Raw genomic sequence first — 24,000 nt, forward strand, 5'->3', positions numbered from 1 at the left:
CTCACGCGACAATCAAGCCCATCAAGCCGAACAATCAAGCTGACCCTCCTCAGCTTGGATTGCTAACAAATTAGTATAGGCGAGCTTGACTTGATGGGATTGATAGTTATCAAGCTATCAATCAAGCGCTTGCAAGCCGCTTGATTGTTGACAAGTCTGAGGACAAGGCACCTGCTCATAATCACCACGTACACACCAACTTCGAGTTTTTCCGAACACGTGAAACTCCATCAAAAACCAACTATATCCATCGAAAGAAATAGATTCCGACTACTCCCAAGCCGTGCAGCCGCGTGGTTGTGGAGATACAAGGAGTCTAGTACCCCAAACGCGACGCGTCCGAACTTTCAGAGCAAAACGCACAGACCAAGCCAAGAAATAGCAACAACAAGACAACAGAGAGGCTAAAATGGCCCCAGATAGCGACACTATCGTAGTCCAGCTACCAGAAGACCTCCGGACCCCAAGCATACTGGACGACGAAATGGAGACCGGCGAAATGCACCAAGAAAACCCAACAACACCCATCGAGCAGACCACCCAAGAAACACCAAGGTTAATTATCCAACCACCACTAAATAAAAGACCAGCGGCATTCTCCCCAGAGATAACTACAAGAGAGAGAAACCCATTCCAAAACAGCCAAGAAAAGAAACCAAGAGCAAAGGACTCAACCCAAGCAATCTTCTGGGCAAGGGACCTAATTCTACAAGCATCTACTATGGCCGAATCCCATCTATCCCAAAACAAACTACTACAACTACTGGACGTCTTTAGAGACTTTACGGAATTAGGCAGGGTTACGCAGCAAATGACTGAGAAGTTTACAGCACAGCTTGCGTACCAGACTACAACGCTTACAAGCGCCTCCCAACAAGCTACAAAGACACTAAAGAAAGCTGTTAATGCCGCAACCGGACCACAAAACCCAAATAACCAAGAAAAACCAAACACCCAGAACACCCAGAACACCCAAAACACCCAAAACAAGACATCATACGCTAGCGTAGCCGCCCAGAACAACGGAAACACATGGACTACAGTGTCTACAAAAAAGAAGACAAACAAAAAGCCAGCAAGCTACTACCAAGCAGTCCTTACGCTTACCCAGCCTACGTCCCACACACCACTCCAGATTAGAGGGTCCTTGCTGGCTCGAGCCAAGGGCTTGCCGGAAAGAGAACGAGCAGACTACTCAAGACACGCACACAAGATAACTAGCGTGATGCTAACTGCTCTTCTAGGCAAAGTCTTTGTTTACTGTACTAGGGACCCTTGTCGTGTGAGAATCTCCTGTCTTGCAACACGCGGAAGCCAAATATGCAAATTAGTGTAACAAGACACTAATTCCTAGTTATGCACTAATCTACTTCAACATTTGTGCAAATTAATCTCTAACTATTAGTTTTCAGATACATCGCTAGGGGCTACCTATGTGTTCATCCGGAGCTCTCACCGTAGTAGCTTGCTAATTCTCTCATAAACTGAGAAGATTAGCGCTGAGCCAAAAGCCGACTTTACTATCGTAATACTACAACCTCGGTATAATCCACGTAACCCAAATTGTTGCCAGAGGTGTGAAGTTACATCAAGGAATCTCAAACTAGGGCTATATTGGCTTTGGCTGAAACAATGTGCGGTTTGCATGTATGACTTGACCGTGTCGGCAGGGTAGACTGAAAAGGTGTAACCCATACCTGCACACGCGCCAGCCATGACTTGTTGCCAAGCAGCCTTTGCCCCAGCCAAGGATTCCAACTGTCCCTCGATCGTTTGAGGGGTTATACGTTGTAAGGAGCGCTTCACACCCTCGTAACTGCCGAACCAAGCTGCGGTCCCGCCAGCCTCCCGAATGATGATAGCGATCTGTCCACTCCAGAATCCGGACATGCCGTAGCGACAGTATATCTCCTCAATAGTAGTTCTTGTCCCACGCCTTTGCAACTGTATGCCTGCTTGGGTCTCCGGGAGCACTTGCATATTGCATTTAATCATCTCGATAGGATTTAGAAGGAAAGATGTGATTGCGCCGGATGCTGCACCGCACAAAACTACATTACGTAGCACTATGAAGTCGGATTTAAAGACAGCACCCTCTGTGTCGGCTTCGAGGATTTTTTGGGCAAGCCTAAACTTCAGGGAAATTAGTAGAGAACTTCAGCTTAATATTAGTAACCTACGCTAAGAAACAAACTACTTGTTTCGATTGCTGCTCCAAAGAGAGGTGCACTTATCCCTCTGTAAAGAGCTAAAAACCCTTCTTGACGTAGCGACTGTTTGAAACAGTCAAGGGGTCCAGAGTAACGTAATGGTAAATGGCCTGGTTGTGATTGGTGTCAGATATAATGAGATATTGCACAAAAGTGATGGATGTTGATGATTGTGTGTATTGTGTTCTGTCTATCGTGTGTCCGCGCTTGTGGCCCTCTTGAGGGGCGCACTGACCCTCTCTACGCTGATTGGTTGCTGCCAACGTCGAGTAACCCTGCTATCTGACACACCCCCTCAGCTTGGAAGCCCTGATTGCAAGCTGCATAAACTGGTTAATCGATCCTACATATAGAGGCCTTCCAGATGCTCCTGCAACTTCTCAAGCTCAGCTTCTTTCAACGGGGATTCTTTGCGTTTAACAAGTCCCAACTGATCAAGGAAACTGGCCCATTTATTGGCTGGCAGTGACTTGGTGAATCCGTCTGCGATCATGTTGTCAGACGGAACATATTCTACCTTGATCGTCTTTCGGGTAACTTCTTGTCGTAGCCAATGATTGTGTATGTCAACGTGCCGAAGCTTTGTTTGCAATTTGGCAACGTCTTCATTTACTAGACGGATTGTCTGGGTATTGTCGCACTTGATTGTGATAATTGGATTGCTTAGGTTTACCTGAAGCTCCTTCAACAACCGCGACGTAAAGATTGCCTCCTTAGCAACTTGTGATAGGGCAAGCAGCTCTGCTTCTGTTGTTGATGTTGTCACAGTATCTTGCTTACTTGCTCTCCAAGCGATGAGTCCTCCGAACAGCTTAATTGCGTATCCTTGCGAGCTTTTCCTGTCTAGTGTGTTGTCTGCAAATGATGCGTCACTTGCTACCTCAAGGCCATCGCCTCTACCGAGTTCGAGGGCTAGGGATTCTGTTTTCTTGAGGTACAGGAGCACACGGTCTGCAGCGTCCTGGTGTTCTGTACTTGGATTGACTAGGAAGCGAGCAAGTCGTGATGTTGCAAAGGCTATGTCGGGTCTTGTTGTGACTGCAGCGAATAGAAGCGAGCCAATCTTGCGCTGGTAGCGGTTGATCTCGGACGGCTCTGCTAGGTCACTCCTGGGTCTGAGTTCCATGCCTGACATCGGCGTGTCATGTCTGATGTCTTGTCGGCTTGCTAGTTGGCTGATTTTGTCTGCGTATGCGGCTTGAGATAGCTGTATGGTCTTCTGCTTGCGATCACGAATGACCTCTACGCCGAGAAACCACTGTAAGTTGTCTCCTCCCGTACAAGCGTATTTTTCTTGGATCTGGTTGATGGCCTTCATTGCCTCTGATTCTTGCTTTGAATGGTACGCAACGATGATGTCGTCCACATAGAAGAAGATGATAACTCCGTCTTTGATCATGCAGCATGGCTCCTGTGGTATTTGTTGAAACCCTATCGAAGCAAGAGTTGCAGTGAATTCTTTCTGCCACAGTAATGGTGAGATCCGGAGCCCATATAGTGCCTTTTGCACTTTAAGTAGAGTGCCAGGCTTCTGATATCCTTTTGGCATCCTCATGTATATTTCTCTGTCGATTGTAGCATGCACAAAAGCATTAGTGACGTCGTATTGCTTTAGCTCAAGATCGTATTTGGCGGCGATTGCCATGAGCATTCTGAATGAGCGTCCTGCCAATGTTGCTGCGTATGTGTCTTGGGAGGTGATGTTGCGTTGTTGGTCTCCCCTTACCACCAATCTTGCCTTGCATTTGATGAGGCGGTGATGCTTGTCGAGTTTGTAGGTGTATACCCACATACAGTCTAGGATCTGGTGCCCTGCTCGTTTGACTGGTGATGCTTGGACCTCAGTCCATGACTTCATTTGTTGGTGACTCCGAAGGTGTGTCTTTTCTGCTTCCTTGAACATGTCGTATAGTGGATGGTCTTCCAGCTTTGAGTATGCTGTTGGGAGTGGCGGTAGCTGGTTACGATAGGGCTTGATTCCCTTAGATAGCAGTCTCTTCACCTGAGCCTTGTCGATTGGCTTTCCTTCGTGTTGACCAATGTGTCCTGATTCGGTGCCGGCCATGAATGCGGCTGCCCATGGACTGGTCATTGATGTTGATTGGTTGGACATGTTCGTCATATCCTCGTTGTTCACCTCTCCTTGAACTAGCAAGGCCACAGGTGGAGGAGTTGGTGGCGGGGTTAGATATGCCTCTACCACCTTCCTTCCTTGGTGGTATCTGGTTTTCTGAGTGCGCGGGCTCTCTTCCTGCGTCGTATCGTCCTCGTAGAACGTCTCGGTTTCTGCTTGTTGGCTCTGAGTACCTGGGAGTTCGACTGTTCTCACCCAAGTTGCGATTTCCTCTAGGGTGTTGTGCATAAGATTGTCCATTAGGTCCTCAGTCTTGCCGTTGAAGATTGTGTCTTCGTTAAACACTACGTCGCGAGTGCTGATTACCTTTGCCATGGATGGGATCCAGATGCGGTAGATGTTTGTTGACTGATATCCCACAAGATACCCAATCCAGGCTTTTGGGTCCAGCCGTTGCAGCCTTGACTTTCCTCGGTGGGTATCGTCTGTCATTGCAAAGGCTTTGCACCCATATGCTCTTAGATGAGCTTGGTTTGGTCTTCGGGGTCCGGTGACTATGCCATTTGTGGCAGCTGCGCGCGTGAAGAATATTTCGTAAGGCGATTTCCACTTGTTTGGATAATTTGGCGTTCGATTGTATAGGTATACCGCCGCTCTGGTTATCTCTGGCCAGAGTTCCCATGGAAGATTCGCATCTAGTCGAATTGCGCGTGCCTTTTCTTTTATCACACCCCTGAGCGTTCGGCTCCTCCGTTCTGCGCTTGTGTGTCTGGAGCGGAAGGCTCGAGTCTGATTGATAGGGACGTGCACCATTTCTCGACTTCTTGCTTAACTGTGACGATCTCGTTGTCTGTTTCAATGACCTTGACCGTAATGTTGAACTGTTTCTTCATAAATTGGATAAAGAGGGCTAATAGGCGAATAATAGAGCGTGCTGGCCTATTGTCTTTGAAGTAGAAATCCCAAACGTATCGGGAGTTTCGGCAAGTTATTAGCATCTGACTCTTTTCCTTAGTGAAGCTGTCCGCCTCGTACTCATGGAAGTCGATTGCAATTCTTTCTCCAGGACCTTCGTCATTTAGTCTTAGCGCCCTTCTTATTTGGCGCTTCGACTTTGATCTGCCGCAGGCGTCACATTGTACTGTGGTGATTCCTTTGATCCTCACCCCCTCAGATTGCTGTATGAGGTGTTCAATAGCGGATGGCCCTGGATGTCCTAGTCGTTTATGCCATAGCATGGCTGTCGCCCTTTGTGGTGATCGCTTGGTTCGATTCATACGCACATGGAAGGCTGAGTCGAATGGAGTGGTGTCTTCGATAATCCATTGCCCATGGCGTTCCGATAGGATAGCAATAATTGTTCCATCCCATCGTCGCAGGCTTGTTGGATCTTCCCGATTGTCCCACCATATTCCTTGTCGTCGGAGTAGCCTGAATGATACTAGGCTGCAGAGGAAGTCTGGACACCACGCAACGTTGACAATGTGCAAGGCTTGTTTGTCCTGAGATCCCTCTGTTGTCAATGTGACAGCTCCGTATCCTCGTATCCAGACTTTGGAACTGCCGGCCCAGATGTAGTCCCCTGGCGTCGACGGGCGTACGTCTTCAATTCTTGAGAGGTCGTTGCAGATGTGCGTAGTCGAGCCGGAATCCAGGATGAAGGCATCCTTTAATGGATATCCTTGTTGGCTTGCGCTGAATGCCGCTTTCATCGTGCCCTCATCAATTCTTGAGATTTCGCGTCCATCTAGTCATTCAATGACTGCGTCCGGTGTTTGTGATGTCTTGATATGAGGTGTAATCGATCGTGACGTTGTCGAGAATCGAGGTCGTTTAGTCTCTGGGGACATTTCCTGCATCGTTCTCTGTAAGTTGGTGTCATTTTCAAGTTTGTACTGTACTAATCTTGCGATGCCTCGATTTGGCTTGAACCATTCAGGTGCCTTGGCTTTGTTCACATAGTAGCAGTCAGATATCTCATGACGCTGTTCACAGGCAGGACATATGTCTCCAGCTTTCGCTGAATTCCTCTCCGGGATCTGCTTGGTTCTGGTACTTTGACCATCCATCTTGCGTTTGTTTGATTGCCTAGGGTTTCCCCGGCCTTGGTTGGATGGCGCTCTTAATTCCACACTAGAGGCGTCCCTCAGTGTGTCCGAGTCGGGTTCACCGCTCGCCGCGTATAAGTCTCCTACCGCGAAGGCGCTCTTTGGCTTCCCTCTTGATGGATATTGAAGACTCATATATTCACGGAAGAGTTTCATCATCCTTTTCCTATTCATGGCTTTCTTATCGTACCCTGGCCCTTGGAACCCTGCGGTCCAGGTTGATGCCATTTTAGATACGGAGCCTAGGAAGTCGTCTATTACGGCTTGTGTTTGCATAACCTCGGCCACCTCAAGGGTTTCAGCTCGAGTTGCAGCCTGATCGTATTCATTTAGCCACGTCTCCCAGTTTGTGGTTGAACGCATTGGCTTGAGTGCGGCTTGGTATCTCTCTCGTGCTCGCGCTCTCTCCTCGTCTTCATCCACTCCAACTGTGTCTTGGAGGGCGGTTATCCAGTCGCGCGGCGTGCCGTTCTCGGCGCAACAGCTAAGTTGTAAATGGGGTGTTACGGTTGTAAGGATGTGTTCGACCATCTTTGAGATTTTGTTGCTTTCTTCTTGATAGTCCCTCTCCCGTATTTTGTATGACTCAAGGCGCAGCTTGTAGTCGTCGCGATCCTCCTTATACGCTTCTTGTCCTTTCTCTGAGAGTTCTGACACTCGCGTTGGTATAGTGGGGATTCGTGAGGTTGTTGTCGACATTTCTGTAGTGTCTTGTGCTGATCCTCGCGTGTTGCCTCTAGCGTTTCGGGTGGTATGCGATGAGGCAGCTGAGGGGCTACTTGACGGTTCATACTGCGAAATGTCTGGGGTAGCGGAGCCTCCGGTTGGATGCGCTGGAGTCGCACTCCTTCGGGGTCCAACAGTGGCCAAATGCCTTGCGACTGGCATTTCAGCTTAAGTTGGCGGTACCAAGGGATCCAGTTGCTTGAGTCGGTGAGGATGACCGTCGCGTCCCGTTGGGTCTGGATTGTTGCCATTTTCGTGGTTTTATCGCTCGTTATTGAGGCAGTGAGACTCTTAATTGTCAGATATAATGAGATATTGCACAAAAGTGATGGATGTTGATGATTGTGTGTATTGTGTTCTGTCTATCGTGTGTCCGCGCTTGTGGCCCTCTTGAGGGGCGCACTGACCCTCTCTACGCTGATTGGTTGCTGCCAACGTCGAGTAACCCTGCTATCTGACAATTGGAGTCGCACCTTAACAGTATCAAATGGGTACTCTACACTCATACCGGCGGCGCCCGCAACAAAACCTGATACAACATGTTTGAAAAATTCACCCTCGTATAGAACAGTTGCCATTGCCTGTGTAGCTTAAATTATTGTAAAACGTAGAACAGGCTCCGTAGGTTCTGCTAAACTTCTTCTAGCCTTATGTAGGTTTCTTATTACACTTACTAGTTACGATTTGTCTTTGTAGAAAACCTTAATTAGTAATAAGTTGTCGGAAATATTTAGCGGCTATCTTTGTTAGATTATAATGCGTCTTACTTTTCTAGAAATTGAGCTATGTCTTTCTTTGTCCTGTTTACGTTATTACTAATATTTCTATCCTACCGATACGAATAACGTGCTTCATAAGCGAGAGAACCACTCAACTAAGCTGACCAGCAAACCCTACTAATACGCCTGCACAATAGCAGCCTGTAATGTTCCCATCGACGGACAGCGCGCTCGAGGTACCAGAGTTAATGATAACGTACTCCACGGGTTGAGCGGTCATTTTTGCTAAGCCTCTACCAAACTTCGCCTATTATTGCACAAAGTAGCCTACTTTCCCCCTTTATAGTACAGTACAACATAAAATATTATTCAGAGTCCACTTCTGCTACTTACTTCCACGTACGCGCATTATGTCCAGTTCTATTGCACTAGAGCTGTCTGTTGAGCGTCGTCCGCTCCTGCAAGTATTACAATCCCTTCTGCCTTAACCCGCTTTATTTTGTGCGATTCGCGTCGAACAGAGGCCTTATTTGCTGCTCGAAGCTTAGCAATATCCTTAGTTAGCGTACTCCATGAGTAGATCTAGAGATATGAAGCTCTAGATTAGTGATTTCCCTTAGTAAAATTAGAGTGGCGGCTAACCCGTGGAGTACGTTATGCGCAAGTTTTATTGCTCCTTTCAAGGTTAGTGAACTATCGATAAACCTTTCAATCCTTGCCTTCACAAGCGTCGATTGCGACCCTAATTGAAGGTATTACTTAGTGTTAGCGACTGCTAAGGCTCGTTCTTAAGTAGTGACGTATTCTCTCATCGCGTAAGTCAACTCATCGAGTGGGTCAAAGAAGCTTGGCACAACGAACTCATGTTACGACTCTTCAATCTTATCGCTATTGAACAAGGAGCCTATGTACGTTGTGCTTGCATCTGATTTAGAAGATACCTCTATGTCTTTTTTGCACGTTCGCGCATTGTGTCTAGTCTCGCCGCACTTTCTACAGTGCCGTAGAGCTGGTTGAGCTGGCTCTTTATTACTACCACGAGCCCTTTTTGCTGGCGGCACCGTGGAGGACAGTGCCACTAACACCATCGTAAAAATGTATTACTAGTGTACAGAGCTGTGAGATAACTAAGAGACCAATAGAATAAGTGAGTGATATAGTTTCTATTTGTTAACTGTTATTAAATTTCTCTTAGTGCATGCTTAGCTTGATGCATTTAAATCTAGAGGCGGCAGACAATATGCGTAATAAAGAGTTGAACACTATTACTAGCTATACAATTGCCTTTGTTGGATGCACGCTTGTATCCTTATTTCAGCCCGTATTTTATTAACGCGGACTGTTAGTATACACACGGTGTGTCGCCTACTAAGGCCTAACGTACCGCCTCAATCCTACTTCGGATCCCCTCAGGTCTGATAACCCCGCTCGGACCCGATGACATGTATACCTTCGTAGCCCCACACTGGTAGAAGATACACACGAATACCAATACACAAGATTACCTTAGTTACTGTTATTCACCGTACGATCGTACAAGGCCTTCCAACACAGACTAGATTTTGTTGCGCTACTAAAAGGTCTTTTACTTATTATAAGAGTTTCTCCTAAGATAAAGTCACTGGATACTAAGAAGCATCTAATAGTAAAGATTTCTTAATGATCTGCTATGATATTGCTCGTCTAAACAGGAATGGTTCAAATTTAATGTCGCCACACTAAATAGAGTAAGCCCTGAAAAAGCCTGGAATTTAGTAGAAAAGAAGATGTGGTAGCATTTTTGACCCTTTTAGATAAATCGTACCCTATTGATACGTTTCTAAAGTTAAGCATCAACAGCACACAAAGCAAGATAAGCACGAGTTTTTCCCGGACAGTCAAGTAAGTATTGAGCTCCGAGTAGCTCTTCTGATTAACGATTTTTGAGGCATACAGAGACTAACATACATGGCAGTATGGATCAAGCTAAATATCGTAATTTAGAGGTTTACGATCTAGTTTGCGTCGGGTTTGGGCCGGCATCTCTTTCAATCGCCATTGCCCTAGATGATAGGCACAAAGAGCGAAAATCTTCAGATGCACATGCAGTTCCACCGAAGGTCCTGTTTCTTGAGAAGAAGTTGGCTTTCGGCTGGCATACTGGAATGCTGTTGGAAGATTCGAGGATGCAAATCTCCTTCATAAAAGACCTGGTGACCTTGCGGAACCCCAAGAGCCCTTTTACCTTTATGAATTACCTGCACACTCATAGCAGGCTAGCGGATTTTGCCAACTTAAACACTTTTTCCCCATTCCGGTCCGAATTCGGGGATTACCTAAGATGGTGTGCTGCTCATTTCATCGACGATGCAGCATATGGTCAGGAGGTTTTACAAGTCATACCGGAGGATGCTGAAGGAGATAATCCTGTGCGTCACTTTATTGTCAAGAGCCGTAATGTTGTTACTGGCCTTATCACGTACCGGAAGACGAGACGCGTTGTTATTGCAACAGGTGCACGACCACATTTGCCGGATCATTATCCAAAACACCATCCGAGAGTAGTACACTCCTCCGAGTTCCTACATCGGGTTCCCGGAATACTTGAAGGAATACAACGTCCCAGGATAGCTGTAGTCGGATCGGGCCAAAGCGCTGCTGAGATTTTCGACTATCTTCGTGGGAACTGTCCTGTCTCCACAGTCAACCTCTTGATCCGAGGCCAACATCTCAGACCCAGTGATGATTCTCCTTTGTAAGTATACCTCAAATCTAGGTCTAAACCCTGGCGCACAAGTATCTAATTACGTTAAGCGTCAACGAAATTTTCAATGCGTCCAAAGTAGACGAAGTCTACCACCGAAGCCTTGGAGTTCGCTCTAGGACAATACTAGATGATAAGAACACAAACTATGGCGTTGTAAGAGTCAAACTTCTCGAGCGAATCTACGAGTCGCTCTATAGAGAACGCCTGGGTGGCAATCCTGCAAAGAAACCAATGCATCAGATCTTGAATTTCCGGTCAGTTGTTGCTGTGAATAAGGCAACTCCGGATTCAGAAAGCCTATGCCTTACTATCCAAATACTACCTGGCTCCTGCGAGTCCAAGCAGGATCTAACAACAATGGAAGTTGACTTGTTAATTGCTGCAACTGGTTACAAGCATGGCTATCCAGATGACATCCTCGACGGATGTGCCAGCCTTATTTCGGATGAAAAAGGGGGATGGAGGGTGGACAGAGATTACCGTCTAATGTTTGACGAGGGAAAAGTTTCTCGGGGCGCTGGCATATGGTTGCAAGGTTGTAATGAAGCAACTCATGGAGTAAGTCAAAACACGTCATTGCGCCTGAGATATTTGATCTAGAAGATACTAACGATATGGTAGCTAAGCGACAGTTTGCTATCAGTAATGGCTACAAGAAGTGCTGAGGTGGTTGCGTCTATGTTTGGGTGTAGAACAGCAAAAAGGCCGACCTACTCGCTGTTGTAGCTTGAAGGTTGATATAGACTATATCTGACATTGGGGATTGTTGTTGTTGCATAAGGATAATCTCACGATACGCGGGGCAGGCTTCGACCCGCAACGGGTGGTGATAGAGAATGGGATCTATAGGTACTCCTTAACGAGGTGAAATCAGCCAGGCCTATTGCCTTCTAGTAGCAGCTATATAGACCTTAGCTGCGATCACCTTAGTATCTTATCACATGTCTACAAGAGAAAGAGGTTACAATACAGGCCTTATACCCAGTACCTTAACACAATAGTAGGCAATAGGTATACACAGAACAGTGCTGTCAACAACTTAGCAATTGGAGTTTAAGTCCACAAGCTATAGCAGCAGCAACTTTGACTGCAACGGTCGCGGCAACAACAGAGCAACTGCAGCTTGGCTGCTCGAGGCATCACGTGCTAGCCTTGAGCGAGGTATCGAAGCCTCGCAGCAGTCTTCGCGATATGAGCACGTGTCGAGATCTCGGCTTGATCCGATGTGAGAGTTACCCCAGATTTCCAAAGTTCGGATCAATAGTCCAGAAAGCCATAGGTAGCGAGGAAAAGGTGGTTGTTTGGTCGTTGAGCTCAACGAGCCAGATATCGATGCCAGGCAGCAGGTATAGGTTTTGTGAAGGATACAAAATTAGTGCAGTGCACTCATGATCTCTCCTATCGCGACAAAATTGCTATTAATCTTCGTCATTTCGAATTGATCGTCGCAAGCTCTCGTAGCCTTGAATTGCTCATCGTTTTGAGCATGTAGCTCTTAATCTTGAACCGTATACCGTACGGTGTTGGCTGTAGGTCTGGTGGGGCGGCTGCCATCGTCTATGGTAATGCTCTCTTCATTCTGATGCTGCTTTATGCGCCATTTTTCGAGCGCCTGGTTGATCTTGTCTCTCGAATCCTTGTCTCTGACTCATTTAAAGCCTGCGTGCAGCTTTTTACGTTATAGCCAGCCTCTCCGCAGTTGCCGCAGCGTCGGCCACCACAAGCCTTTTCTACCAGCGGCACCGTAGAGGACGGTGCTAGGCCGGCCCGCAACGCTGCCTCACCGTACTCCATAGTGCCACCAGTCTAGAGACGCCTCCTTCTACGTAATTTTCGCTTAGTTATTATTATTAATCGTTCTTGAAGGTCGCAAACGTATTCTGTTACAAGCGCAGCTTCTTGCGGCATTTGCTGAGTACCTCTGTCAAGCCGTGGGTAGGCTTCCTGTAACATTGTAGGACAACGCTGGAAGGAGTCGCAAACTAGCTTCGACTGTGATCCAAACTCAGAAGTGTTGCTGCGCACCTTAGACTGCCGTAAAGTTCCTTCTAGCAGGGGTGCTGGCGGGGTGCGGAGCCGTACGTCAAGTATTACGGTAGATGCAGTCTTGTGTAAAATAGGTGTAACTGCACAAGACAGTCAGTCATCGTCCGCGGTCGTTATCAAGATAGATGCTATCAATATATAGAGAGGCGTGCGTAAGCAGGAGGATGATTAGTCCGAAGTAGGATCAAGGCGGGTAGTTGAGACCACCATCACATGATGCACATGATTCACTATCCTCATGAACCGTTATATTAAGCCTATTTAACACAACCTGCGCGTTAATAGGGTTGGTTGGTTGGTTGGTTGGTTGGTTGGTTGGTTGGTTGGTATTCATTTTGCGTCTAGTTGATGGGGATTAAGTCCACCATCTCGCCTCCCGAAGGGCATATACGACGTGCTAAGCTATGGAATTACAGTGCTAACACACTACCTTAGAAAGCATTTCTTGCCTGCGCGGGTATTGCTACCATTTCAGAACTACAGCCCCCCTTCCAGCTGGGGAGACTGAGCTATGTATGTACATTAAGGAGATTTCCTTGCATTTTGAGGCCTCTATGTGCCGAGAGAGAGAGAGAGAGAGAGTGTGTGTGTGTGTGTGTAGGTATCGCAGTAGACAAGACGTCAACAACTGCATATGAGAACTGCGTTGATTGTCCTACGGAGTAGATACACAAGGTTATATACATAAGATATACGTAAGCACATAACGGCAAAGGAGTGAAAGTGAAGGTTGTAGAACATTCGGCCAAGAAGCATCGGGCCGATTCCAAGAAGGGTAGTCCTGAATGGCAACAGTAGGCAAGCACATTTGTAACTGCATGAGCAGTGTCGGGTCGGAGGCTGTAGATCAACGATTGTTTTGCTATCTCTTGTCATGTTATGATGTATGTGTACAAGAGCTCTCGGCTCCGAGGTAAGTGCACTTGCCCACCGGGCAGTGCCTGCTACAATAGGATATCATGTGACTCTAGTCACGTGGTTACAACATTTCATCATATTGTGTGTGCGAGATGCGGAAGACGAGTGTAGAAAGGCCTATCGCAGGCGAGATAAATAATGTGAAAGCGACAAAGGAGGAGCCATGAGGCTTGTGCTTCAATATCTTTCTGTACACACTGCTGCGTGAAAGCGTGAATAACTTCGCCTTCGGGTACTGTAACTTCGCTGCACGGTGCTTGGAGCGAAGCAAGGACAAAACTGAGGTTCTTCTATCAGTTCAACACGAAGACGGTCATGCAACGCATCGAACACCAACTTTTCGAGATGACAAAAAGGTCCTGGATTACCCTTTTTTCATCTCAAATCTATTGAAATGCCTTCCTAGAATCAGTTTCCAACGCCTGTTTCTGCGTGCAGGCGTTGTGGCGGGCGCAACTTTGACAGAGTTGTGACCTGGCCTTAGTTGAGAGAAATCTCTGCAAGTGGTCCGTGCGCCAACTGATTTTAGATGTTCGATCGAAGGCACCCTCTACGAAACCGACAGAGCAACGGCTCTTCCTTAGGTATATAGCTCTATTGCTGCAAAGTAATAGGCCTATATATCTAGATGCTACCTATACCCGAACGCCCTAAACCAACTCGATATACCGACCCCATATACCGAACCGCTCCAGCACCTGCTGTCACCAGCACACGCACGAGCAAAACACCGACCAGGCACTAGATGTATAGATCTATTATCTCTCTTGTAGATCCCTATATACAGACGCCTACACCAAATACCCTCTCCACCGAACGCCCTAAACCGACCCGATATACCGACCCCATATACCGAACCGCTCTAGCACCTGCTTTCACTAGCACACGCACGAGCAAAACACCGACCAGGCAATAGCTGTATAGATCTATTCTCTCTCTTGTAGATCCCTATATACAGACGCCTACACCAAAAACGCCCTCTCCACCGAACGCCCTAAACCGACTCGATATACCGACCCCATATACCGAACCGCTCTAGCACCTGCTTTCACTAGCACACGCACGAGCAAAACATCGACTAGGCAATAGCTGTATAGGTCTATTATTGTTAGGTTATAATAGATCCCTGTATACAGACGCCTACACCAAAACGCCCAAAACATCGACTAGGCAATAGCTGTATAGATCTATTCTGTCTTGTAGATCCCTATATACAGACGCCTACACCAAATACCCTCTCTACCGAACGCCCTAAACCGACTCGATATACCGACCCCATATACCGAACCGCTCCAGCACCTGCTTTCACTAGCACACGCACGAGCAAAACATCGACCAGGCACTAGATGTATAGATCTATTCTCTCTCTTGTAGATCCCTATATACAGACGCCTACACAAAACAACAGACAGACACTGTATAAAACTACAAACAATATTTCTTTTCGCAAAGAGCTCGCTGTTACATCTCTTTCTGTTCACCACACTGCTCTTTAGCACCCGCGCCGATGGAAGACTAGCTCGGAAATTGGACTACGCAACTATCCTCCAAATTGTACAAGACCTATAGAAACTCCATATTGAACAACATACATAGAACGGCTTAGCCAAAGTCCTACATAGTCACCGACTGATACAGGACTCTAATGGAAATATAATAATAATAATAATAATAACACGAAGACGGTGCGAAGAACTTCGTTGCGAGCAACAAGCTCCTGGCATGCATTTGCAAGCCTGGAAGTATCGATTGGTGAAGTAAACTTGATCAGCTCGTTCCGGAGCGAGTAACGTGGCAGAGCGACAGTTGCCTCGACTGCGAGCTGCTGCAATCGCCTTGGTGGGTAGATGTCAACGATCTCCTACTCCTGATTTTCGAGGTACGAGAAGATACGGTCAGCGCTATACAGCGACGCCTCCTTGCCTGGAGCACCAAATGGCGCACCTACCAGAACATCGGGTTGTGATGGTTTCGTACTTTGGACAGACGCAGCTAGCTCGGATAGCGACTTGCTCTTGAACACTTGTGCGACTGAGATTTCCAAACCTTGTGCACGAGCATCTGAGACTAGCCTCATTGCACCAATAGAGTCACCGCCCAGATCGAAGAAGCTATCCTGTGCGCTGATGTCATCTTTGGGCATACCAAGGATCCGACTAAGTAACTCGAGCACTTTGTCTTCCTTCTCGTTTCCAAACGAGGCTGCTAGCTCGGAAAACGACTTGCTTTGGAAGACCTGTGCGACTGAAACATTGAAACCTTGGGCTCGAGCATCTGATACCAACCTCATGGCATCGATGGAATCTCCACCAAGCTGAAAGAAACTGTCGTTTGGGTTGATGTCGACTTCCGGCATACCAAGTATGCAACTTAGCAGACTCCTCAGCTTCTCCTCGTTAGCAGAAAGAATCATTTTCGGTGCAAGCGCGTCTTCAACTGTAGCACCCTCCACCGGTGACATGCCAACGCCACTGTCACTCATGACGCCTTTGGGCCTCATTTGTAGCGCATCTTGCTCCTCTTGGGTGTCGAGTACTGCCAGATCACCGAGCTTACTCTCAGGGTTGCCCAAGAATGTCGTAACGATACGGTCAAGGACGACCATAACTCTCTCCATAGCGGCGGAGCTGATGCACTTCGAATCGAAACTTGCCATGATGAGAAATCCATTCTCTTCGAGAGTACATACAAGCATGAGCGCATACGTGTTGAACTTTAATGCTTCTCGCGCTGCTTCGACATCGTCCGCAGGGAGGAACTTGTCCGCCGGCGAGTCTCCGTCCGATTTGCTGCCCCAACTTTCACTTTCGTTTCGATTAAGTACGAGGCCGGTGCGAAGCTCGCAAGCATTGCGAGCATCCCTGCTTAATCGCCGGATGTTCTGAAGACCCAAATGTTCGTGCGGGATCTGTTGCACAGTTTGCGCGTGAACAGTCTGCAAGAACTCGGAGATTGGTCGGTCAAGACTGAGGCGAACTCGCACAGGAATAGTAGTGATCATCGGGCCTTCAATCTGCTCGATGCCGTGCACAGGTGCAGAGCGTCCAGTAAGCGTTTCGCCGAAAACGATATCTGCGTGGCCCATATACAGCGACGATACCAGTGCCCACGCGCCACGAATAATTGTGGCCAACGTGAGCTTCGAATGTACTGAAGTCGGAACCTTTACGTAGTGTTCAAGTGAAGAGTTGGCTTGCGTAATGTATCCCTTGTATGGTAGAGGAGGGAATTGATATGGGTTTACTCCATGTAGTCGCTCTCTCCAGTAGTCATTGGCGACGATCGGATCAAGTTGGTTAAGATGTTTGATGAAGTGCTTGAACGAGGCTGGGCGAATGGTCTTCTTACCGATGGATGCGCGAGTGATCCTCTCGACGACTAGAGGCATCGCCCAACCATCGTAGACCGCATGATGCACCGTGACAACAAAGTGGCACTTATCGCTTCCAGCTTCTTCAACTAGGCCGTAGCGGAACAATGCTTTCCCTAGCTCCATGGGCTCGTTGCGGTCAATCTCAAGGTATTTGGCTACATCTGAGCCGTGCTCCCGCACCAATTGGGCATCCTTGAGCACGACTTGGAAGAGACCACGGCCCGGCACGTTGATGATACGCGTCCGCAGTATGGGTAAGTCTTCAAGGGCTATTTCCAAACCTCTCTTCAACTTTAGTGCAGCTTCAAGAGACATTGTAGCAACACGCTGTGCAACATATGCGTCGTTGAACTTGGCTATCAATGCCATGAGACCTTCCTGGAGGGGTGTGCAAGGATAGACATCTTCTACTACTACAGTGTCGACGCTGCAGAGCTGAGCACATTCAACTCTTGCTTGTTCGGCATCCCATTCTGGCCCGAGAAGTGAAAATGCTTGTATGTCCTTCGTATCGACTGCCGATAGGGGCATCGCTTTAGTAGCCATGGCCGACAGCGTAGAATGGAGCATGATATCCGGCACATTGAGCACAATGCCTTCTTCTCGGGCTGCCGCAACAAGCCTCATTGCCCGTAAAGAGTCGCCTCCCATATTGAAGAAGTTATCATTGGCGCTGACGTCCGCATCTCCACCGAGGACCTTTGCCCACAGCGAGCCAAGTTTGAGCTCCGTCTCGGTAGTCGGCTCTTTCCTTTCCGACATTGTCGCGTTGAAGCGTCTGAGATCTTGGCGAGTGACGACGGTTCCAATCTCCTGAAGACGTTTTCTGTCTGTTTTGCAGGATACAAGCAGTGGCATCTTCCAGACCGGAATGTAGGCGGCCGGCACCATATAACCAGGTAGGCCCTTGACCAACTGCTTTGTCATACCTTGCAGCGCCGTTTGGAACTTGTTCGTAAAGCTGCCAAAAATATTGCCGTCGAGATGTCGCATACCGTTGTCTCTCTGCTCGACAAGGAAAGCAACCAGAGTAGGTTCGCCGCTTCCACCAGGCTTAATGACTTCGGCTGCGAGTTGACAGTCTGAAGGTAAGTTTTTCTGCATATTGTATTCAATTTCCGCTAACTCGATGCGTTGGCCTCGGAGTTTGACTTGCTGATCTTGACGACCGACGAAGATAATTTCACCGTCCCCATCGGGGTCGTAGCGCACGAGGTCTCCGGTTTTGTACATGCGTCCATGTCGGCCAGGCATAGTCTTGCTCCCTAGTTGGAGGAACTCCGGATCTTCAATGAACACCTCTTCTGTTTTCTCGGGGTTGTCCAGATATCCATTTCCAACTATAGGCCCTTCGATGAGCAGCTCGCCAACTGCACCGATGGGTACGAGCTTGTTGTGATTGTTGGGCTCGACCAACCAAAGCGCGCAGCCAGCAGCCCTGCCCATGGTAATATATGACTTTAAACGCACGTCAGGGTTGATGGTGGCTCCGACTGTAGTTTCTGAAGGTCCGTAGGCGTTCACAATTCTTGTCCTCTGTCCCCAAGAAGTCGCATCGCTAGAAGAAACTCCCTCACCGCCTAACGCAAGCGCGTCGAGGTGCTCGAGAATGTCTACATCCAGTGTGCGAGCTACAGATGGAGTCATGCCAGCGAATGTGACTTTCATGTCACGCATCGCACCACCGAGATCGTTCATGCGACGCTCCTCGGATGGCGTGCAAAGTGTTCCTCCAGCTGCTAGGGTGCAAAGCATGGAATCGATACAGACGTCAAAAGCATAACTAGCAAAGTCTAAGACGCGAGAATGCTGTTGGTAGCCGATGCGATGTGCTCGGGGAACCGCACCGGATGTGTACTGGCTGTGCGTGATGAGACATCCTTTAGGTAGACCTGTGCTACCGCTTGTGAACTGGACGTACATCTGTGCAGATGGAGATACGTTGGGCAAGGCCGTCTTGGGCTGTTGCTTCGCGAACGGGCTATAGATCTTGTCGAATCTGGACTCGGAGATCGGGAGGATAGTAGCAGAAGGAGCAATTCGTGCGGCAAGCGTTGCTTGAGACTTTGCACAAATGAACGATGTCGCGTTGATCTGTTGCGTGATCGATCGTAATCGTCCTTCCGGCTGCGCGGGATCCAGAAGGGCAAAGCATGCGCCTGCCTTCATGACAGCAACAACAGCTACTACTGTCCATCGCGACTTTTCGAAGAGTACCGGAATGATCTGGTTCCACGAATCATCAAGCAGTCGCAAGGTTTGCGCTAGGTCGGTAGAGTAGTCCTCGATTTGCCGATAACTCAGTTTACCATCCCATGCTTCTATCGCAATCTTGTCTTTTAGACGAGCCGCTTGCTCTGAGATAATGTCGTGATGACACATCCTTATGTCGGGGTGAATTGGCGTGTTCCATCCCCACAACTCTTCAAGCTCGCCTTGCGATATAGACACGAAGCCAGATAGACCATAGTTTGGGTCTTTGAAAAGAGTATTAAGAATAAAGACAAAGAAATGAAGTTGCGACACTGCTTGGTGTCGAGCCATGGTTGGTGGGAGCCATTGCGATGTCACGTTCAGCGCGCTTTTACGTATGTCAATGGACACTTCGAAGGCCCACTACTAGATGTTAGTCACGCTGTATTTGCTGGAAATTTGTACCTACTTCAGCAGTCGTTCCATCGTTCAGGAAAAGCTTCGAGCCTTCATTGATTGCATGATCCTTGGTCCGCAGACTGCCGATCTTGGCTGTTAAGCTCTTCGCCGCGCTCTGGTTGGAAAGATCGAGCTCAGTTGCCGGTATACATTGCGCAGAGTCCGTCCTAGCATCGCTAATGCCCCATGTAAATTGATGAAATGCATCACGTTGATATCGCTCGACCAAGATTATCCAAGATGTGAGGACAGTGTCTAGCACTTCGTCGGGCGTCCAGTCCTTGGGGGGCGATATTTGAGCTTCGTTCAACTTTAGAGTTTTGGCATTGTGCCGATCGAATTCTTTCATATGTTGGTCGATTTGCTGTAGCGTAGAGACGAAATTGCCGGGCATAGTTTTCTCCTTAGTCTTCCCAGACATACCACCGGAGCATATAGCACCTTCACTATTCGACAGGTGTATGTTTGTGGGTGGGGTGGACCGACGATCTATATAGACAGGTTGTTATAATTTGCCTTTTGAATGTAAAGTTGTATGAGAGCGTGGATGTTCTAGAGCAGAGCGATCCAGGCATCAGTCCTTCTAATAGAAAGAGCCAAGCATCACGAGTGCGCTTGTTCTCCAAACTCTCTACTAAACTTGTCGCCTAATTACTTTGGACGAAAACTCTCCACATACCAAACCTCGATGGTCTTCCAGCACCACGCAGCACATCTTCGGCCAAGCTCTGCCGAACGGAATAACAGTACTTCGCGTCATAGTACGCACACATAGAAGCAGGGTCAAACAGTTGTTATCGTAGGCGGTTACCTATGTCCGTCATCTTAGAGTGCCTACCATGAAAACTAAGCGAGCGAGTACATTATGCATCAACTCGCTTTTGTTAGTAGAATAAAAGTCTTCCTACTTGCATTCCAACACTGCGGGGTGAGTAGCTCCATCTGACAAATTAAACAAATAATCTGATAATTCTGGATACATGCAAAGCTTCGTGTTGTAGTAACACAGCAGATACAGAATGACATTAGCGGACCGTAAATCCTAGGTGTTGAAAAAATCTAATAACGAACGATTCTCAGAGCCAGACGCTTACCTAGCTGTTCGCAGTCAATAGGTTATACACGAGAGTATGCTGCATCAAACGTTGATGATGTAAGCCGCGAATTATAAAAAGGTCCGATACTCTAGTAACTTTATATACATTATAGATTTTTCGGCGTATTACTACATATGTGCCTTGCTAATTACAAATAATAGGTGTTGTTAGATCGTAAGTATTAGTAGGTACATCAGCTGCCCAACGGTAGCTAACAACCGCCTCGATCCTACTTCGGCTCTACTCGTCTTAGATCAGAGACACCTCTGTAGCATTCCTACGTAGCTAGCAAACAACTATCACTAAATAAATGCATTGATAGTTACGTTATTTCCTCTCAGCACTAGTGCGAAGCTCTACTAACAGGTACTAAAAAAATCTAATAATATGCGATTCTCCGAGCCGGACGCTTACCTAGCCGCTAACAGCCGGCACGTTATACACGAGAGTATACTAACGTTCATCCTTGCGTAGCGGGACACCCTGTGTGCCGGGACCTGCGAATCAGACTTGCTATCAGTCAGTTCAGTCAGTCCGGAGGTCTCCGGACTGACTGAACTGGACTGAACTGACGTTGCCGCTGCTGTGGACTGACTGAACTGAACTGACGTTGCTGCTGCTGTGGACTGACTGAACTGACCTAGACTGATCTAAGCTAAATTAACTAATGTCAAACTGGGATAGCTGCTCTTGTATTTTTGAAATTTCTTCCTCTGATAGTACACCTGCTGGCCCATAAGTAGACATGGTTGCTGGCTATATACCAAGCCTCTTCTAGCTCTTTAAACTCCGTAAAGCTGCGACAAGCTCTGGCTTCATATGGAGTCTCCGCGTGCCTAACATGTCGCCAAGCTCGCTGAATGTCCGCTCGCAGTCTGCTGCTGCCGCCGGTATTGTGAGTATGTTAATAGCAAACTTAGAGAGTAATAGAAACTGTCCAGCAACTGACTCCCAGTAGAGCAGCGGGTTAAACGATAGCCGATCCTCTTTAGCTAACGCCGGTTGCCGCTTCCAGATCTCATGTTCATCCTCCCTCAGACCTGCCTCTACCTGCCGCAGATTGGTCTGAATCGATGACTGCAGAAAGGCTGATCGCGACGATGACAACCCTAGCCGGGGCTTCTTTTGCGGCGGCGTTACTGTGTCGGCTACGTCGACCGCAGCGTTGCTCCGCTCCTGCCACATTCGCAAGAACGCCCGATGGCTATTATCAAGCCAGCCGTCGCGATAGTAGACGCCGTCGCGGGCGGCGATATGGGTGTTAGACACCTTCCAGAGCGCCGCAAGGTGGTTTTTGTAGTGCGGGTGGAGGACCGTAGCGGCATAGTAAACAGGCGCGTTATCGAATTTTTCGTAGTACTCGGCAAGCTTACTATGCGCGAGGTTAACGTGCGTAACAAGATTGTCTTTGGGCGCGTCAGGATCTTCGTAATTAATGTTCTTAAGGCGGTCTTTGAGAGCCTCAAGCTAGTCAAGAAGCCATTTAAACGTTACTAAAACCTCCCATATAGCGCCGTGTCAGCCGCGGCCTTCAAGCAGCCGTGTAGCTTCCGCAAATGGCTCGAGGAGTTGGATATACTCCGTAATCGTCGTCCAGTCCTTGCCGCTTAGGCCACCCTCGCGTACATATAGTCGCGGCTGCGCAGCAGGCAGCAGCTCGAGGTTCTTCCGGCGTCATGATAGTGCTGTTGCGGCACTGTGCTCCTTGAGTTTGAACTCAATATAGCTGTCGATAGGACCATGTAGCTCGGCTGCGCGCACAAAAGTGTCGAAATAGCTATTCCAGCGCGTCTTAACAGGCTTAACAAGTTGCCGGATATTAGCTATAACGCCTATCGCCTCTGCCTCGTCACGCTGTAGGCGCTCTAATAGCTGTCGAGTTTGCGGCGTGCAGATGGACGCGATTACGTCAAAAAGGACCCCAATAGGGCCGTACTTGCGCCACTCATCTATGTACTTTTCCTCGTCGTTAATGTGAGCGGCGTCGTTCTCGTACGCGCTACGATCTTTACCCCAAATTACTAACTGCGCGCCTAGGTTGAGGATGTGGCAGCAGCAGCGCAACCGCCGCTCGCTTGCAGTAAAGTTGAACTCCTATGCTAAAGACTCAACCGCAGTATCGTTGTTGCTTGCGTTGTCAAGCACAAAGTATCCGACGCTTGTGTTGTTAACACCAAATAGCCGCAGTATTGTCGCCGCTACTGAGGCAATATTATTGCCAGTGCGCGCCCCGTGGAGCTCAGGTAACCCGAGCAAGTGGTCAACTAGCTTGCCGTCGCCGTTAAGGTAGTGTACACAGAGGCCGGTGAAAGCGTACTGTCCGCCAGTTGAGGTCCAGTTGTCAAAGGAAACGTGTATGAGCGACCGGGCTTCGCGAAGGTAGGCGGCAACGGCTGGTACGTACGCGTTGTACTCAGCAATAATATGATTGCGGAGCGTCTGGTGGCTACGCCAAAGGAGAGCTTCCGCTAGGGGACTTGCGGCCGCGATCATATTTCGAAACTGCGGCGTCTCTATTTGTCAGATTTTTATGGATGGGATCAAGTGTGTATTGTCCGTCTCTGTCTACGGCTCTGTCTGTGGGAGGTGGCCTCGCCTCGGGCTTGGCAGTGCTAAGTCCCGGCGCTAGCCCTGGTTTGGGGGTCTCATGTCCTTCCCCAACCACCATCGGCTCGATCATGGAGCAAAACCTCGCCTCAATCTGACACTATTACGCGTAGGCTCTGGTTGTCAGCAATTACCCAGTCCTTTAGCGCGTCTTGAAACCGAGAGGATGAAAAGCTTGCCGCTATCTCATTAGCAACCTCCTGGGAGACCTCTACACCACTAGACCTCATTATGTAGACTTGTGATTTTGCGAGCGCGCCTATAATGTTGCCCTCCCGGCTAGCAATTGGTATAGGTCCGTTAGGTCCAAGTGAGTGCCCAGGCCTGTTGCTTGAGAGGTGTCGACCGGCGTTTGTAGTGCTATCAGCCTCGTAGTAGGCCTCCTGTTGCCGCCGTTGCTTGTGGCAGATCTGGCAAAGCCAGTAGTTCTTCTTGTGCTTGCAGTGCCATACTCCCCAGCCGTGGCGGTAGATCTAGCTCCTTACTGCGCCGCGACTACGCTCTGCTTGGCGTCGCTCGAGGTACGGTACGCGCTTAAAATCAAGCCTAACGTAATAGTTATCGTCGTTAGGTAAGTTTGCATGTATGGCCACGGGCTTGTTGGGCTGAGCCTCGCTCGCAGTATCCCTATTGCAGTATATGCAGTCAATCAAAGGGTAACCGCGCGAGGCAGTAATCGTTGTATTCGCTATCTGTCTGTGCGTGTTCTCGTTGTCCGCTGGCC

At 48.3% G+C, this 24,000-nt stretch overlaps 8 protein-coding genes across 8 annotated transcripts; 2 read left to right on the forward strand and 6 right to left on the reverse strand.

The window, feature by feature from the left end:
• Window positions 1–409: 409 nt before the first annotated feature.
• On the forward strand, window positions 410–1,336 carry PtrM4_055860 (DUF2339 multi-domain protein; the record flags this gene model as incomplete). The annotated part of the gene is made up of 1 exon (XM_066105191.1): window positions 410–1,336. One exon carries the CDS (start codon window positions 410–412, stop codon window positions 1,334–1,336), a length of 927 nt encoding a protein of 308 aa, XP_065963818.1.
• Window positions 1,337–2,553: 1,217 nt separating this feature from the next.
• On the reverse strand, window positions 2,554–4,776 carry PtrM4_055870 (uncharacterized protein; the record flags this gene model as incomplete). The annotated part of the gene is made up of 1 exon (XM_066105192.1): window positions 2,554–4,776. The coding sequence occupies one exon, from the start codon at window positions 4,774–4,776 to the stop codon at window positions 2,554–2,556; it is 2,223 nt and encodes a 740-aa protein (XP_065963819.1).
• A 233-nt stretch (window positions 4,777–5,009) lies between these two features.
• PtrM4_055880 (uncharacterized protein) lies at window positions 5,010–5,996 on the reverse strand (the record flags this gene model as incomplete). The annotated part of the gene is made up of 1 exon (XM_066105193.1): window positions 5,010–5,996. One exon carries the CDS (start codon window positions 5,994–5,996, stop codon window positions 5,010–5,012), a length of 987 nt encoding a protein of 328 aa, XP_065963820.1.
• A 39-nt stretch (window positions 5,997–6,035) lies between these two features.
• Window positions 6,036–7,280, reverse strand: PtrM4_055890 (uncharacterized protein; the record flags this gene model as incomplete). The annotated part of the gene is made up of 1 exon (XM_066105194.1): window positions 6,036–7,280. One exon carries the CDS (start codon window positions 7,278–7,280, stop codon window positions 6,036–6,038), a length of 1,245 nt encoding a protein of 414 aa, XP_065963821.1.
• A 2,512-nt stretch (window positions 7,281–9,792) lies between these two features.
• Window positions 9,793–11,309, forward strand: PtrM4_055900 (IucD, Lysine-ornithine N-monooxygenase; the record flags this gene model as incomplete). Its single annotated transcript, XM_066105195.1, has 3 exons — window positions 9,793–10,571; window positions 10,631–11,141; window positions 11,205–11,309. The coding sequence occupies 3 exons, from the start codon at window positions 9,793–9,795 to the stop codon at window positions 11,307–11,309; spliced, it is 1,395 nt and encodes a 464-aa protein (XP_065963822.1).
• A 4,099-nt stretch (window positions 11,310–15,408) lies between these two features.
• On the reverse strand, window positions 15,409–19,993 carry PtrM4_055910 (uncharacterized protein; the record flags this gene model as incomplete). Its single annotated transcript, XM_066105196.1, has 2 exons — window positions 15,409–19,536; window positions 19,583–19,993. The coding sequence occupies 2 exons, from the start codon at window positions 19,991–19,993 to the stop codon at window positions 15,409–15,411; spliced, it is 4,539 nt and encodes a 1,512-aa protein (XP_065963823.1).
• Window positions 19,994–21,443: 1,450 nt separating this feature from the next.
• On the reverse strand, window positions 21,444–21,854 carry PtrM4_055920 (uncharacterized protein; the record flags this gene model as incomplete). Its single annotated transcript, XM_066105197.1, has 1 exon — window positions 21,444–21,854. One exon carries the CDS (start codon window positions 21,852–21,854, stop codon window positions 21,444–21,446), a length of 411 nt encoding a protein of 136 aa, XP_065963824.1.
• A 909-nt stretch (window positions 21,855–22,763) lies between these two features.
• On the reverse strand, window positions 22,764–23,162 carry PtrM4_055930 (uncharacterized protein; the record flags this gene model as incomplete). Its single annotated transcript, XM_066105198.1, has 1 exon — window positions 22,764–23,162. One exon carries the CDS (start codon window positions 23,160–23,162, stop codon window positions 22,764–22,766), a length of 399 nt encoding a protein of 132 aa, XP_065963825.1.
• Between the last annotated feature and the right edge of the window lie 838 nt (window positions 23,163–24,000).

This window comes from Pyrenophora tritici-repentis, chromosome 2, assembly GCF_003171515.1.
Source record: "Pyrenophora tritici-repentis strain M4 chromosome 2, whole genome shotgun sequence".
NCBI classification, from domain to species: domain Eukaryota; kingdom Fungi; phylum Ascomycota; class Dothideomycetes; order Pleosporales; family Pleosporaceae; genus Pyrenophora; species Pyrenophora tritici-repentis.